Source organism: Protopterus annectens, chromosome 14.part0 (genome assembly GCF_019279795.1).
Source record: "Protopterus annectens isolate FY-2018-M chromosome 14.part0, PAN1.0, whole genome shotgun sequence".
NCBI lineage: Eukaryota > Metazoa > Chordata > Ceratodontiformes > Protopteridae > Protopterus > Protopterus annectens.
The window spans coordinates 268368870-268384179 of record NC_056748.1 but is presented as its reverse complement, the minus strand read 5'-3'; the positions used below and the strand labels follow the sequence as shown (position 1 = coordinate 268384179).

At 47.9% G+C, this 15310-nt stretch overlaps 1 protein-coding gene across 2 annotated transcripts in view; it reads left to right on the top strand.

Annotated features, from left to right (window-relative positions):
* The window catches only part of EIF3A (eukaryotic translation initiation factor 3 subunit A), a 1696172-nt gene that overhangs the window by 513492 nt on the left and 1167370 nt on the right, over positions 1 to 15310 (top strand). For both annotated transcript variants that reach the window (XM_044055975.1, XM_044055974.1), the window contains exon 8: positions 800 to 904. In XM_044055975.1, coding sequence (XP_043911910.1) covers positions 800 to 904 — 105 coding nt within the window. The remainder of the gene's footprint in view (positions 1 to 799; positions 905 to 15310) is intronic.

Genomic DNA, 15310 nt, shown 5'->3' with positions numbered 1-15310 from the left:
ATGCAAAAAAAGTGGATTGCTTCCTTCCCCAAGATAGATGAGCTAGCTTTGGCCACTCACTCCCATCCTGCCTAGCTGGTTACTTAAGTGCTCAGCTTGCTTGGCTGAGTGAGGCAGTCAGTGCTCTGTGTCTGCTGGGGAGCTGGCGGTGTTGAAACAGTGCTCCCCAAGTGTGAGATGTCAGTCTATGCCTTGAAAATTTTATCCTTGTGCTTCGTAACTGCCTATTGACCAAGCTTCAGACCACTGAGGGTTTTTTTTTTTTTAACCTACTGTAATAGGAAGTGCACCTACACACACACACACACACACACACACACACACACACACACACACACACACACACACACACACACTGTTTATATGGAGCATTGTCATGCCGAAGTACTTCATATAGCTACTTTTCTATATGGGTGTTTTCCTCTTTTAACCTATTAATGCCAACCTTATTTGGATGTCATCTCTATTAGAAAAATTGTTTTCTATGATTGTGGGATACTGTAATGAGTTGATGGTGCAGTTTGTTTGGACATCTGCATCTCTTCCTGCAAGCTTCCCTTATGCTGTCACTTCACGTTTATACTGGATGGGTGGGTGGGGAGGGGCTGCCTGTGCATTGCTAAATCTTTTATATTTTGATTGCACCCCAACTCCCAGTTGACCTGTTTCTGGACTAGTGTGGTATACCGCTGGAAGACGGTGCATTCTGTGCTGCACTGGATTAGCTTATATGTAACTTTTTCAGCTCATAGATGAGATTGCTTTAAAGCTAGTTTTCATTTTTACCTTTTTATTTTAGGTAAGGTTTAACGTGATGCAGTACGTTGTTTCAGAAGTCAAAGAACTTTATAACTGGTTGGAGGTGGAATTTGGTCCTCTGAAATTATGTGGACGTGTCATTAAGGTAACTTCATTACTGCTGACATAACTGATTTTTTTTTTCTCTCTTGGGTTTTCTGTTGCAAAATCAAGTGTGGCTGTTGCGCATCACAAACAATGACAAATTTGTTTTGTGTAGGAATTTGTAATCTAAGGCACAGCAGTGTGATCAATGTAAACCTTATTCGAACCTTCCTGGTGTTGGGTGTGTGTGTACATGCTCCTATGAGCACACTTGTGCACATTGTTGTGCAAACAGAGTTGCTTCTAGATTTTTCTGTTCGTTGTCTCTTTAGTAATTTTTATTAAAATTGTCAATTTCTTGAAATCATGTCCTTGATTGTCCAGTGACTTTATTATAACAAGGATTGGACAGTAAATTAAATTTGATCTTTTTGCCCCCCTGATGAGTTGTATGTGAGTTGGTACATCCAGGTATTGAGAAAACCCTAAATCATTTTCCTTCTCGCATGTTTTTCATTGAGGTTGAATGGCCATGATGCTTTAAAATTCATCCTACAAATCTTCAGCCAGTTACTTAAACAGATTACTGCTTACCTCAAGAAGCAGAAATCAAAGTAAACTTAACATTTTCATTTAATCTGCTGTTACAGTAGTAAGCATTCGAAAAGAAGAATATTGCAAAATTAAAAATCTGGGTCACCATTGTAATAAGTGCTTTTGATGTATTTGAATTGGCACATGTGACCTTTGCCTGACCAGCCAGTCTCCTAGTTTCTTTTCTACTGCAGAAGTCATGGTGCAGGAAGCCTGTTCCCGGTTTAGGATCACACGGTTTTGTCCTGGTTAAAGGGAGCAAATCGGTCTGTATTTTAATTGTTCCCCATTTTAGAAATATGCTGTTTTAGCAATAAAGATTGCTGTCACTTGGTCCAGCAGATACTAGTATCAGAGCTCCAGTTTCTCTGGGGACATTCAGGAGGAGCAGTTGAAAGTAGAGTTTCTCGACCAAGGCCACAGAGTTTTCAAAGCACAAGAATACTGAAAACTGACATTAGTAGTGCCAGAAAACTAAGGACATTCCTAATGCCCTCAGTCACCTTGTCTGGTGACACAGGTACTTCATTAATCCTGGCTTCAGAGTCTGTTTTAGCCAAGGCCTCTAACACTTGTTTCCCATGCAGCCAGGCTTTGGCTGCTAGCGTATTCTCCAGGATTACACCATTAAGATGGCTGATGCTGAGGCTTGGCTGAGGGCCCTGGGCTGCTGGTACTTAGCTTGTAATCAGTGAGGGTGATGTTTGGTATTTCCTTGATCTTAATTCATGAGGACTGTTCCAGAAGTGGTGGTGGTTTTGGTTGCTTGTCCATGAACTGCAGCTCACAAGGCATTTTCCCCTGGAGAAGCTGAGGCCTAAACTACTGAGTAGCAAACAAGTGCCTACTAGCTTGCCTCAGCCTAGGTTAAATGGAACTTTGGCCCATTTTTTATACACAGTTATTCTAACTGTCTCAGGGATTTTGAGTTTTAAGTTTAGACAGCTTTGGAAATTTGTAAAAAGAGGATGGAAACTCCCCCTCCCACCTTGGAGGATTCTGATATCCCATACTTGGAGGCATCTGAATATGCATCTCCCACCTTGGAGGATTGTGATATCCAGTACTCAGAGGCATTTGAATATGCATGTGTTGATCAGTTCCTTTCTGACCTTATTTATGGCTTTCACACAGAAGGTACCGAATCTTGTGGTTCACCTCCAGAGAACCTCTCCTTTGGGGGCATCCTTCACAAGGTAAAAGAGGCTCTACAGTGGGAACCTATTGAATTCTCTCAGTCCAGCTCAGTAGAGTTTTCTTGGACCTGTATGACTCTAGAGCACCAGCAATGTCTCCATTTGATATCCTGAAGGATGCATTTTTACTGAAGCCCAAATTCCCTGCTGTTTATCCAAGGGAAATGTGAGTTCTACTGGATCCAGGATTCCCACAGGTTAAGAACCCTTTGGCTGATCCAGCTGTACTATATGTATGCTAACCAGGAATTGCCTTAATTTCCATTTTCCATGCAAGAACCCCTTTTTCAGTGATAAGAGAAGGATTTTGACCGATTTGTGGAAAAGGCTTATAACTTTGCTTCTCTGACTTTCAGAGCCTTAACTCCCAGACCCATATACTCTGTTACCATCCAGATCTGGAGAAGACAAGACCAAATGTAGAAAGGTTTCTACGACTAAGATTTGAGAGCAGAGAAACTTGAATTATGACCTTTCAACAATCCAAATTACCAGTTAATCCCCAAAGTGTGATTATAGTATAGTGGATGCATCTTGCAGAGCAGTAGTTAAAAGGTCATTTATTTGGAGATATGATTGGCTGAGATTAAAGCTCCTGCCAGACTGTGAAGAAGTCGGTCCTTAATGTGTCTCCCTGCTATAGGTGACATAAAAAGACTGGAGGAAGAAGAGATGGACATATGCAGTCTGATTTTTACTCGCAGATGCACTTTTTTTTCAATTACTCTGATGCATCTAAGTTTAGCAGAGACGGTCCAGTCATATCATGGCCCGTATACCCAAAGCAAGACAAAAGAAAGTCAGGCAGGTGTGCAAAGGCTACATTCAGGAGTGGATGGCAGTTTAAAACATTGAGAAGCCTGGGGGTCATCAGGACCATGACTTCAAAAGGGGAACTGTCGTGATTCATCCTGGTTACCCTTTTCCCCATATCCCCCTCTTTACCTCTGTGGAACATTGAAGGTCACTTAGTGTTTGCAAAAGAAAACAAAAGCTATAACCCAGGACCAGTGGTTACCAGAATCCTCAAAGTTGGTCGAAGTTGCAGTTTTGAAGCAGACCAAAGCTAGGCTGATATCCCATTAGTACCTAGACAGCAAGTAATCCAGGTACCTTCCCTGCAAAATTAACTACTATAAGGGGCTGTATTGGAAGTACCAAAATTAGAGGAAGTTGCAAGTTTTTACTCGAGGCTGTCTTCAGTGACCAGAAAAGAAAGCACATGGGATACCAAGACTGAGTAAATTCTTGAATTAACCCACGTTTTCAAAATGTTAACTCTTCAAGGCCTCCTAGCCGTCTTTGCCTCCTTAGGCATTTTTTGTCACACTGGACCTGAAAGATGCTTGTATATACTTGGAGCCAGTGGTGCAGATTTGAAGCAAGGTGACAGTATTTCAAATGGATAGCTTTCCCTTTGGCTTGTCTAATGCACCCTGTTTTGTTTTGTTTTTTTTTTTTTTACAGGATGTTTGGCAGCAGTTACATATAAATCAGCATGTGGACTATTGCTTTATAGAATTAGACTCCCTGAAGGGGATTGGTTTTGAAAGCAGCATCTTTCTGTCAAGCTTGACCTCACAGAAATTTTTCTTTTCTGTGGGATACATTTGGACATGCATTTACAGAAGGCTTTCTTCACAGGGGATAAATTACTCTGACTGTGTTTATCCAGGGTATCCAAGAGAAGGAGCTTGACCACAGGAAGGGTAATTCCTCAAGATTCTAGGGTAAGTGGTGTAATGCATCGTTGTGGTACTCTTGGCGAGACCTACATGAGAAAGTGGTACCTCAAGAGTACATGCAACACTCCCAGCCCTTATTAACCTTTATTCGTCTCCTACTTTGAAGAGAGAGAGCCATCATAGTGGAAAGTGCAGGTTGTCTTCAGTTGGGGTGTGCTTTTCAGAGTTGCACAACCTACACAAGCTTCTCAGATTTCACTTTGGGCCTGATAATGGGACATCTGAAAGTCTGGGATGCATGGTGTAAAGGTATGAGAGAGAAATGCAGTCTGACGGAAGATAGCATTATGAGCATATCTGGGTGTAGTATACTTTCCAAATCCTGAAAACATTACATGTTTTGTAGCGTCAAAGTTGAGGGGGGGCACTTTCTGCATCCTCTGAAGATTAGAAGTTCAGGCATGAGAGTTAACCACAAATCAGGACTTTTCCATCAAGTTGGCCTGCATCCATTCCTGGAGGCCTGTCTCAGCTGAGCAGATGTCATATAGACCTCCTACAAATAGATATTGGACTTGCAGACTTCCAGAATCTGACCAATTCATGTGCTAGAAGCACTTCCCTTTCCCAAAAAATGGGCAGCTGAGAAAGTTCTGTAGTAGAAAAGCAGACGTTAATCAGTCACTGTTGCAGTACTGATTTCTTGAGACTTGCTTCCCATGCAGAAGCCCACAACCAGCCTTAGTACCAGAGATTTAACCTTCCCCCACCCGGTGGACATCTGCAAACTCATGTCCAGATGTTGCGGTATGGCATGCGTCAGCCAGTGCCATATTCAGTTTGTTCTTGCCATGTAGTCTGATGTTTCACAGCATGTTTCTTAGCATTGTTAGTCTGTTGGAGCGTCTTGAATTACCAGAACATTGAGACCTCAGGTAAGTACTCCATTGGGGACATTTCTCCATTTTTAGTGACTGTTCATCATCATTCGCTTTCAAGAAAGTTAACTGGATTTCTTGTGAGAAGCAGCACTCTCCACAAATGTTTTCATTCCTACTGCATTTTCTGCTTAGGTCCACAGCACAAGTTTCTAACTGACTGGTCTGTGCTAAGTTTAATTCTAGAACTATTAAATGTAGGTCAGAGTCCCTTCAGTAACATGGATTCCGGTAAGGTAGGGCTTTTGCACACTTCTCCACCAGCTGATTCTCAGGACATCATTCTTGTAGTGTAACATTAAGCTTCTGGAGGAGGAGGACATCTGGGACATGGGGCATTTCTCTGTCCAGACTTTTGACAAAAGTTGTCGCTGATGCAAATGACATGCTTTTTGTAGGCCCCTGGTCCGATGCTAGTTAGGCTGGAGGCTTCTAGTACAATCTCTCTGGAGGGCACAACCTTTGTCTCAACCCACTATCATATCATTCTGTCTCTTTATAGAACTTTGGCTGGTGCAGAGCTTCATGGACGAAATGAGGACTAGGCAACCAGCCCTGCAAGAACGTCCTGCGACAGTTATGCCCTTGTGGAAAAAAGGGGACATTTTTCTCCAGGGAGATTGATTCCCCAAAATCAGAGGATGAGGAGGAACTGGCTTATGCAGAACACTTCACCATTCAGACCTGTGAAGACTAGTCATATGACACTCTGCCCTTAAATTCACCTCATGAGGATCTAACTTTTGGAGACCCATAGAATGAAGGAAGCAGTCAACTCGGAATCTAGGGAATTCCTGAACACACAAGCTTGCTTCTGAGAGCTTCTTAAACCTTCTCAACCCCTAGACCTTTGACAGTTCCTCTAGTGTATGTTGTATTGGAGGATGCATTGAAGACTTATCACTGCACCTTGAGTCCTTTCCCTCTGGTTCTCTGAAGCCTTGACTGCCTTTGTGTGGTGTTTGAGTAAAATAAGCACCTTTATAAAAACCCAATGGTGGATCCAGCAAGGGTGTCTACAGAATCTGCTACAGGGGCCATTGGATGTGTATCCAAGAACCCCTTAAGTGATAGGAAAAGCAGGCTGCTAGACAGTTTTGGCAAGAAAAGTTGTACATCATTTGTATTGGCCAGTGGGCTCTTAACTGCCAGTTCCACATGCTAAAATGCCTTGTCATGTCCTATTCCCATGTTGCAGGATTCTTAATGTGGGATTCCCTGCCTCAGGCGACCCAGACATCTGCGCCTATACAAAAGCTTAAGCCTGGTTGCTGTAGGTGCTTGGGACGTCACACAAGGCCATAAACCAGGGACCTTAAATGTGATGTCTGCACGCACAGACTTCAGAACTTTTCAGCTGCAGTCAAACAGATCGATTGCATCACTCCTTTACTATCAAGACGTCTAAAGCTAAGTACCCCATTGGGGATTTTATTTTTTGCTACTGCTTAAGCTTGGTTTGCTGTTCCCCTCCATTTAGCTGATGTCCACTAAGAAGGGTAAATGCTAATGTGTGGGCATCAGATTCCACATAAGGACTCACACGACTGTTTTTTTTGCCTAGGCTGAGAACACGACCATACCTCTTGTCCCATTTGCTAGTCATTCATCCCAAAGATGCTCTGAAGCTGTTTGGCCACCCTTAATCTTCACTTAGAAAATGAGAGAAATAAATTAGCACTTGGGATGGATCCCAAGTGTGCTGCCCAGGCGGAGCCACCACGCAAAAAGACCAAGATGTCACAGCCTACTACTTCTGCCCCTCTGCCATCGGACACCCTACCAGCTTCTGATTTAGGAGTTGAGGGACGTCCGTTAGGGCAGTCTACTACTTTGACTCCCCTAGAGGAAGCCACTTAGGAAGTAACAGCCGGCATGTTCAGGGAGGCAGCTCAGACATCTCTTCCTACTGATGTCGAGGGGGAACCAGGCCTGGCAGGACGCCTGACTGGGACACCACAACCTGAAGCCCCAGCCCCAACTCAGGGCCCTGAAACTAGGCCTTCTCCTGGGACTACTCCTTTGAAAAGAAAACAAAAAACAAGCATCTATCTCCGTCTGCAGAGGAATTACCTGTCTTGCATTCCTTCACTCACTTCTTGATGCAGGCCTTCATGGCTGTTAGGCCCTTGGCCTCTTAACTCTCCACCATTTCTGTTTGTTTCCCTAGGCCTGCCTCAGCTTCTTCATTTCACCTTCCCACTTCTCGTAGAGAAGAAGAGGAGGAGGAGGTTTACCCTTCATCTTCAGATGAGTCAATTACTTATTCATCACAAATTGCCTCTCCATTGGAATACTGTTCCCCTGATAAGGAATCCATAGAAGGGAACTCTTCTCCAGAAGACATCACCTTTGGGGAGACCATTACCAAAATGAAAGTATATCTCAAACGGGACACTTCCCAAATGACAAATTCAAAACGGTATTTTGAGTTGCTACAAATTGAATCTCCCTCCCCGTCTGCCATTCCACCAGTTATACCTGCTTATCTTGATGCAGTCTCTTCAGCATCAAAAAATCCAGATTCACAGCCACTTGCTAATAAGAGACCAGCCTGTTTCTATAAGGTGCCTGATGATCATACATTCCTGGTGAAACCCCTCCTTGGCAGACCCGGCAGTGATTGCTGTATCCCCTGACAAGCAGTCAAGCCTAATTCCCTCCTCATCCCTTTTGCCTACTGACAAAGACGGTAAGAATATGAACAGGATAGACAAGGTTTATACCAACTACCAAACTCGTATGAAAAAATATGCCTTAGGCTTAGTATCCCAAGCATCTGAAGTAGTTAACTTCATTTGATCAGCAACCTGTGGGTATCTGATCCGATCCGGATCCGAGCCGGCAGCTTTCCAAGCTAGAGATCAGAGCTCTTAGCTCCTCCCCCTTACCCATAACACCCTGCTACCTCCCTCCAGTCCTGAGATCTCGTTTGCCGCGGCTTCTAGAAGCACGAGAGATGAGCTCTTGGCGGTTTGTGAGTAGACTTAGAGGGTTTTATTCTCTAGTTTTACTATCCAGTTTCTTCATAAACAGTGTGTTCCTTCGACCCTAGTAAATTAAAAAAAAAAAAAAAAATTATTTCTGTTAGTAGTTTGTTATAGTTCCCCCTTCCCCTTATCTGTGTGTGAAGGTGTGTTTTTGCTAAAATGGCTGAATGCCCTAAGGCCGTATTTTCTAAATGCTCTGAGTGTGGCCATAAGCTGTCCCCAGCCGATGGTCACACTCGGTGCGTTATATGCCTGGGGATGGCACGTCTTTCTTCAGGCTGCAAAGTTTGTGCGGCTTTTAACCCCCGGGCTTTGAAGGACAGGAGGACCAAGCTAATCCTGGCGGGCCTTATGCCCGCGGATTCTGCTTCGTCCTCTTCTCCCTCTGTGGCACCAGCTGCGGCTGTTCCACCTTCTGTTCCTACACCTCTGGCCGGGACTGAAACTCCCGCTGCGGTCCAGGGAGAGAGGGACTCCAGGAAAAAAGACAGAAGGGACAAGGAGCGTGACAGGGAGAGGCATAGGAGCCACAAGCGGCGGGCCAGTTCTGCCCCCGCGGCCCCGCCGGCTAAGCAGCTCTGCTCACCCCTGAAGGCCTCCGGGTCTTCCCCCTCTCGGCTTCACTCTCCACGATTTTCTCCGGAGCCGGAGGAGGAGACCCGGTCACCTTCAAGGTCGTCTAGGCGGCCTTCCCGGCCAGCCTCTGCTGCTTCATCCAGATCCACTATGAGCCTTTCAGACGCGGACATGGACCGGATGATGCGTTGCTTCCTCCAGGTCCAGATGCAGATGGGATTGCTCTTGCCCCCCCCCCCCCCGTCAGGGGGGAAGCTCTGCCCCCTTCTTTGCCCCCATTGCTCCTTCTCCGATCCAATATCGGGTTTGAGCCATCGTAGCCGGGGTGTCAACGCAGATAGTAATCGCTACTTCGCCGACTGTACCCACGAGATTGTCTGGTCCTTTTTCGGATCCGAGCTCTCAGGGCCGTGAGCCGAGCCTCAGATCCAGAGGGGTTAGTGTCTTTGGCTCCTATGCGGTTGGAACGCAATGCCCTTTCGGATCCGATCGCGTCTACTCCGGTACGGATCCCAGGGAGAGCAGTTCACCCTTGGCCTTCAACGTCCTGGAGAGGGTCCTTTCGAGGGATTCGAGGCCCCAGGCTCATGCAATGGATCCACCCGCGATTCCCTCGCAGACGGGCCTGTCTTCCATCATCCGGCCCCAGGGACAGCCTGCGTCTACGTCCCAGATGGTTCCCCTAGAGGAACAGGATCTGGTTGGTGAGCCCTCCTCGGACAGCCCCCCCGAGGAGGTCCCTCACAAACAAAAGTGTAAAAGGAGGCACTTGGACTCCCCAAGTCCATCACAGAAGACACTGACTTGGAGGAAGGGGAAGGTTCCCCCAGGTCACCCCCTGAGGACGTCTCCTTTGGAGACATCATGGAGATGCGCATTAAAGGGGGGTGGTCAGCCCAAAAACCTTCCTCGGATGAGTCTGTGTTTTTGGAGGCATTTGACGCAGGCCCATCTACCTCATGGGTGTCCCCTCCGGCCTACCCTCTGGTAGACCTTATAACTACCAGGGCGTGGAAGGAGCCGGACACTGTAGAGCCGATACCCAGGAGACCAGATAAAATCCTTAGCCCCCCGCACAGACAGGACAGCGTGGAGCAAAGGTTCCATAATAGATGCCATGGTTCCTCGGTACATCCTCCAGACAAGGAGTCTCGGACGATGGACCGCATTGGAAAGCGGATGTTCGCTTCAGCCACCTTCTCTGTAAGGGCGCTGAACTACTTGGCACACATGATTCGGCTTCAGCGAGACCTAATCAGAGTACGCTGGGTCACCCCCAGAGTCCATGTCGGCCGAGGACAAACAAACCTTCTCGCCACGATTGGCCACTCTAAAGTTGATATCCAACACTTCTATGCGGCTTCTCTCCCATGCCACGGAGGGGGCCGCTATAGCCAGCGGAGCAGGCATCGCCTTACGGCGTCATGCCTGGCTCCGTCTTTGCAACTTAGTGGAACCCTTCAAGGCGTCCTTCGCGAACGCTCCCTTTGACTGTTCTATGCTGTTTGGCAATACCGTCCGCGATAAGTTCTCCAAAGTGAGAAAGACGGGAAGATGTCTGCCATCGGAATCCACTTCTCGGCTCCTCAAAGGTCCTTTTCCAGGAACCAGAGAGGACAAAAGAAGATGTGGTTCCGGAAATCTCAACAATCCCGTTTCACTCCGGACCCTTCGTCCTTTAGAGGCAGGGGAGGACAAGGTGGATGCTGGCCCAGAGGCAGAGGGGGGCCCAAGAATTTTGGGTCGAGGGAACCCTTTTCCGATCGACCCGCGCAGCAACCCTGAGGGTTGCCAGACTGCTCCTCTCTGGAGGCAGTCAGGGAGCGTTTCTCGGAGCATCTAGCACATTGGGAGTCCACGACAGATCGCTGGGTGCTCCGAATAATATCCAGAGGTTACTCCATTCCCTTCATGAATCCTCCCCCTCAATTGGGGTGCCTCCCAGATGTCCCACCCCATCAGAGGGAGGCAGCAGCCTTAGAGATAAAAGAGCTGCTAAGAAAGAGCCATCCAGCACGTCCCCCCAGGTCAGTCCGGATCAGGCACTTACTCCAGGTTCTTTTTGGTGCCAAAAAATACGGGGGACCTAAGGCCAAATGTTAAGTTGTCATTCTTGCTGGATGGGTTAGGAGCCGATCCTCGGCTCCGACTCTGCCTATACTATAGCTCGAGAGCTATTTTTACCGGCTCGAGGCAGCCCTATATCCCACAATACCATGCGCTGACTCCCCAGATCTCGTTTGCCGCTTCGCTGCGAGGTTGCCTTTTTTTACCGGCTCAGGTCAGTAAAGAGAATTTTTCAATGGAACTAGTTTTTCAGATAGTTTTTCCAGATCCTACTTTAGGTCCCTATCAATAGTTTTATTCATTTCAACCCTTTTGTAGCCCTTCTTCCCTTCCTTTTAGTTATTTCTTATAATTGGGCCTACGGGCTTTAGCTTAGTTCCCCCACCCCTTAGAGTGTCTGTGTGTGGGTGTGTTAGTCAGTTCCCTTAACTCCTTTCTGGGTATAAGTTGAGAGTGTGTGGGCTGACTGTTTTTCTGTTTTTAGGACTATGTCCAAAGACGCTAAGGTCTCGGGATTCAAGAAGTGTGACTCGTGATGTCAGAAAATGTTTGACAGATGGTCACACTTCTTGCGTCTACTGCTTGGGGCCTTTACACCTGCAGGACTCTTGTTCCGTCTGTCACGGATTTAGTTAGAGTCCTGCAGGAGCGTCGTAATAAGCATTTTAAGGGGCTTATTGAAGCCCGATGACTCCCCGTCCAAGTCTGGCTCGGGGAAGTCTTCAAAAACCACCAAACCCTCGGCTCCAGCTTCTGAGTCTAGGACTGGTACAACTGAGATGGCTCCGATATCGGCTCCAATCGTATCCGAAGCGAGCAAGGTCGTCTCCGCTCCGAAACCTGCATCGGAACCGACTCCAGCGCGCAAGCGCTCTAGATCCCCCTCACTAGAATCCGTCCGATCGGCTCAGAGATCACCACTCCTATCGGAGCGGTGTCATAGGACTCAATCATCCAGGTCATCCAGGCTTTCCGACCACGATATTGAGAGGGTGGTCAGTAGACTCATAAAATCTCAGGCACTAGCCCAAATGCTGCAAAGCCCGTATTACCAGACTGTGGCTCCCTTGGTACCGCCATCGATTCCTCCTCCGACTCACCTTTCTAGTTCGGAGCCAGAGTTTGTCGGAACCGTAACCTTGCCCACGTCTGAGCCGATACTTCCACCTTCGGCTCTGTCGACTCCGACTTCTTCATTGGTTCCGTCCGTGGAGAGGTCCGGGCGCCGGGACTCCATTGTCTGCTCCGAGGGGGCGAGTGGCATCGGACCCTTTTCCGACCCCGCTCTCCCTCTCGGAGCTTCGGCTCTGGTTAGTTCGACCCCGACATCATTCTTGGAGCCTTCTCTGTCGGTGCTGGGAGCGGTTTGGGTCTCTTCGGAGCCGGGACTGCCTTTGGTGCCTAATAGGGGAGCCTTCGAGGTGATGAGGAGCGTGCTGGACCCAGTGTCCACTCCAAGGTTAAGTTCTGCAGCTCCTCCCTCTACAGTGCCTGTTATGGTCTCTGGCCATCCTCCAGCATCTGACAGCAGAGATCCAAAGTGTAGGGTACCCACTTTGGGTGTCTCCTCCTCTTCCGAGGCCTCCCCTGAAGCTTCAGGGAAACCCCCTAGGAAAAGAAAGTGAAAGAGGAAGCACATAGACTCCCCCGAGTCTGTCACGTCGGACACCGACTTGGATGAGTCTGAGGGTTCCCCGAGATCCCCCTCTGAGGATGTCTTCTTTTTAGACATCCTAGAGATCCTGAAACAGAGGGGAAATTGGTCCACTCTCAAACCCTCCGAGGACGAGTCGGTTTACCTTCATGCCTTTGGATCTCGCCCTTCCACCTACTGGGTGTCTCCCCCTTTCGACCCACTAATGGAAGTAGTGGCCAGAAAGGCGTGGGCGGCTCCTGACTCAATGGAACCTACCCCTAGGAGGCCCTCTAAATTTATTTCTGCTCCGGAGGACAAATCCTTTCTGACCAAAGGTGTTTCAGTTGATGCTATGGTGGTAGCAGCAGCCACTAAGAAGGAATTGGCTGATCCTTCTGTACCTGTTCATCCTCCTAACAGAGTCCAGGACTATGGACAGGTACGGTAAGCGGACATTTGCTTCAGCGACCTTTGCTATGTGATCGCTGAACTATTTGTCATTTCACCTGCCTTCAGAGATACTTGCTCAAAGAACTGGGCGAAACCGTACAGGATCCTTCTGCTGCGGGGTATCAGGACAAGATGAACTCCCAGCTGGCTACCCTGAATTCCATTGTCAACTCCTCCATGCGGCTTATCTCCTACGCAGCCGATGGAGCGAGTAGTGCCGCAGGCACAGATGTTGCGTTGAGACGTCACGCTTGGATGTGACTCTGTAACTTTGCCGATCCCTTCAAGGCGTCCTTCACCAACACCCCCTTTGATGGTTCAGAATGGTTTGGACCTCGGGTGAAGAATACCCTCACCAGATGCGAGCAAGATGGTAAGACTCTCTGCCGTGGGAGTCCACTTTTCCACACCTTCTATACCTTATCCTAAGGGCCAGAGGGGTGGAAAGATGTGGTTCCGCAAACCACAGGGAGTCGCGCCTGCCGCACGTGGTGAATTTCCCCCCAGGGGCAGAGGGGGTCCACAGAACCAGGGTTCCAGGGAATCCTTCCCTGACCAACCCTTTCAGCGTCCCTGAGAAGCTGCCCGACTGTCTGCCTTCAGAGGCAGTTGGGGGAAGATTATCTCTGTACCCGGAAGCCTGGCAATCCCTCTCCCAAGACAAATGGGTACAGTCGATCATATCCGAGGGTTACAAAATTCCCTTCATTTCCCCTCCGGTACAACCGCCAAGACCCCTACCCAGACGTACCACCCAGACAAAGGGGTCAGGCACAGCTAGAAATAAACAAAGCTGTTAAAAAAAAAAGTCATCCAGGCAGTCCCAGCAGATCAGCTAGGATCCGGAATCTACTCCAGATTATTTTTGGTACCAAAAAAGACAGGAGACTGGAGACCCATTTTGGACCTCAGCAGATTGAACAACTCTGTACAAAAGACAAAATTTCGGATGGTAACACTGCAGTCCATTCTACCCTTTTCGGGCAGAGACAACTGGATGTGCTCGTTAGACCTCTAGGACGCATACTATCATATAAAGATACACAGGCGCTCCAGGAGGTTTCTCTGCTTCCGGCTGGGAGCCAGTCATCAATTCAGAACCCTGCCCTTTGGTCTCACCAGAGCCCCCTGGGTGTTCACCAAATGCTTGGCAGTGGTCATGGCTCACCTGAGACAAAAAGAATTCCAGGTGTTTCCATATTTAGATGACTGGCTCATTTCCGCTACCACCAAGCAGCATCTTATAATGGCCAGGGATTACACTATTCAACTTTGCAACAATCTAGGTATTTCTATAAATTTTTCAAAATCCTCCTTGTCGCCATGTCAATGTATAAACTTTATAGGCGCCGTGTTAAACACTACAGAAATGCCTGCAACATTACCACCTCAGAGAGTGACAGACATACGACGGAATGTTCAGTTCCTGTTTCAGTCCAACAGAGTTCAAGTCAAGTTAGTACTGAAAGCGTTAGGCCTCATGGCAGCAGCGATCCTTCTCCTCCCATTAGCCCGCTTCCACATGAGGATCCTTCAGTGGATGCTGTTTTCTCAGTGGTCCTTTCAGCAGCTCCCAATGACTCACAACATCTTGATAACCCCATCATGCAAGAATCACCTCTCCTGGTGGATGGTTTCCCCTCAGCTCTTTCAGGGCAGACCCTTTGTTCTCCCCCCCCCCAGTTGCCACAGTGACAACGGATGCCTCCCTGATCGGGTGGGGGGGCACTATCAGGGCAGGACGGTCCAGGGCACATGGCAACAATTAGAATGCCACCTGCACATAAATGTCCTGGAGATGAGAGCGGTGCTTTTAACGTTGCAAGCCCTTCAGAACTCTTCCCACAGGGACTATAGCAATTCAAACAGACAATATGTCTGTGGTGTGGTATATAAACAAGCAGGGCGGAACAAAGTCCTACCCCCCTATGTCGAGAAGCACTCAGACTTTGGCAATGGGTGATTTCCTCTCAACGGTTTCTGATAGCAACGCACATCCCCGGGAAGTCCAACGTCATAGCGGACAGATTGAGCAGAACAATCCTCATGCCTCACGAGTGGTCTCTAAATCAAGCGGTAGCAGACAGAATATTTCAGAAGTGGGGCCAGCCTTGCTGCGATCTTTTCGCAACCCCTCAAAACAGCAAGTGCCTCGACTTCTTCACACTCTTCCCTCTACCAGGCCATCCCCCCAGAGACGCTCTTGTTCACGATTGGTCCCGGGGACTTCTATATGCCTTTCCCCCCTTACCGTTGATCCCGCAATTAATTCAGAAAGCAACCGCATTGAGATCCGAAATGATCCTCACATCTCCGTATTGGCCTCGACAAGTAT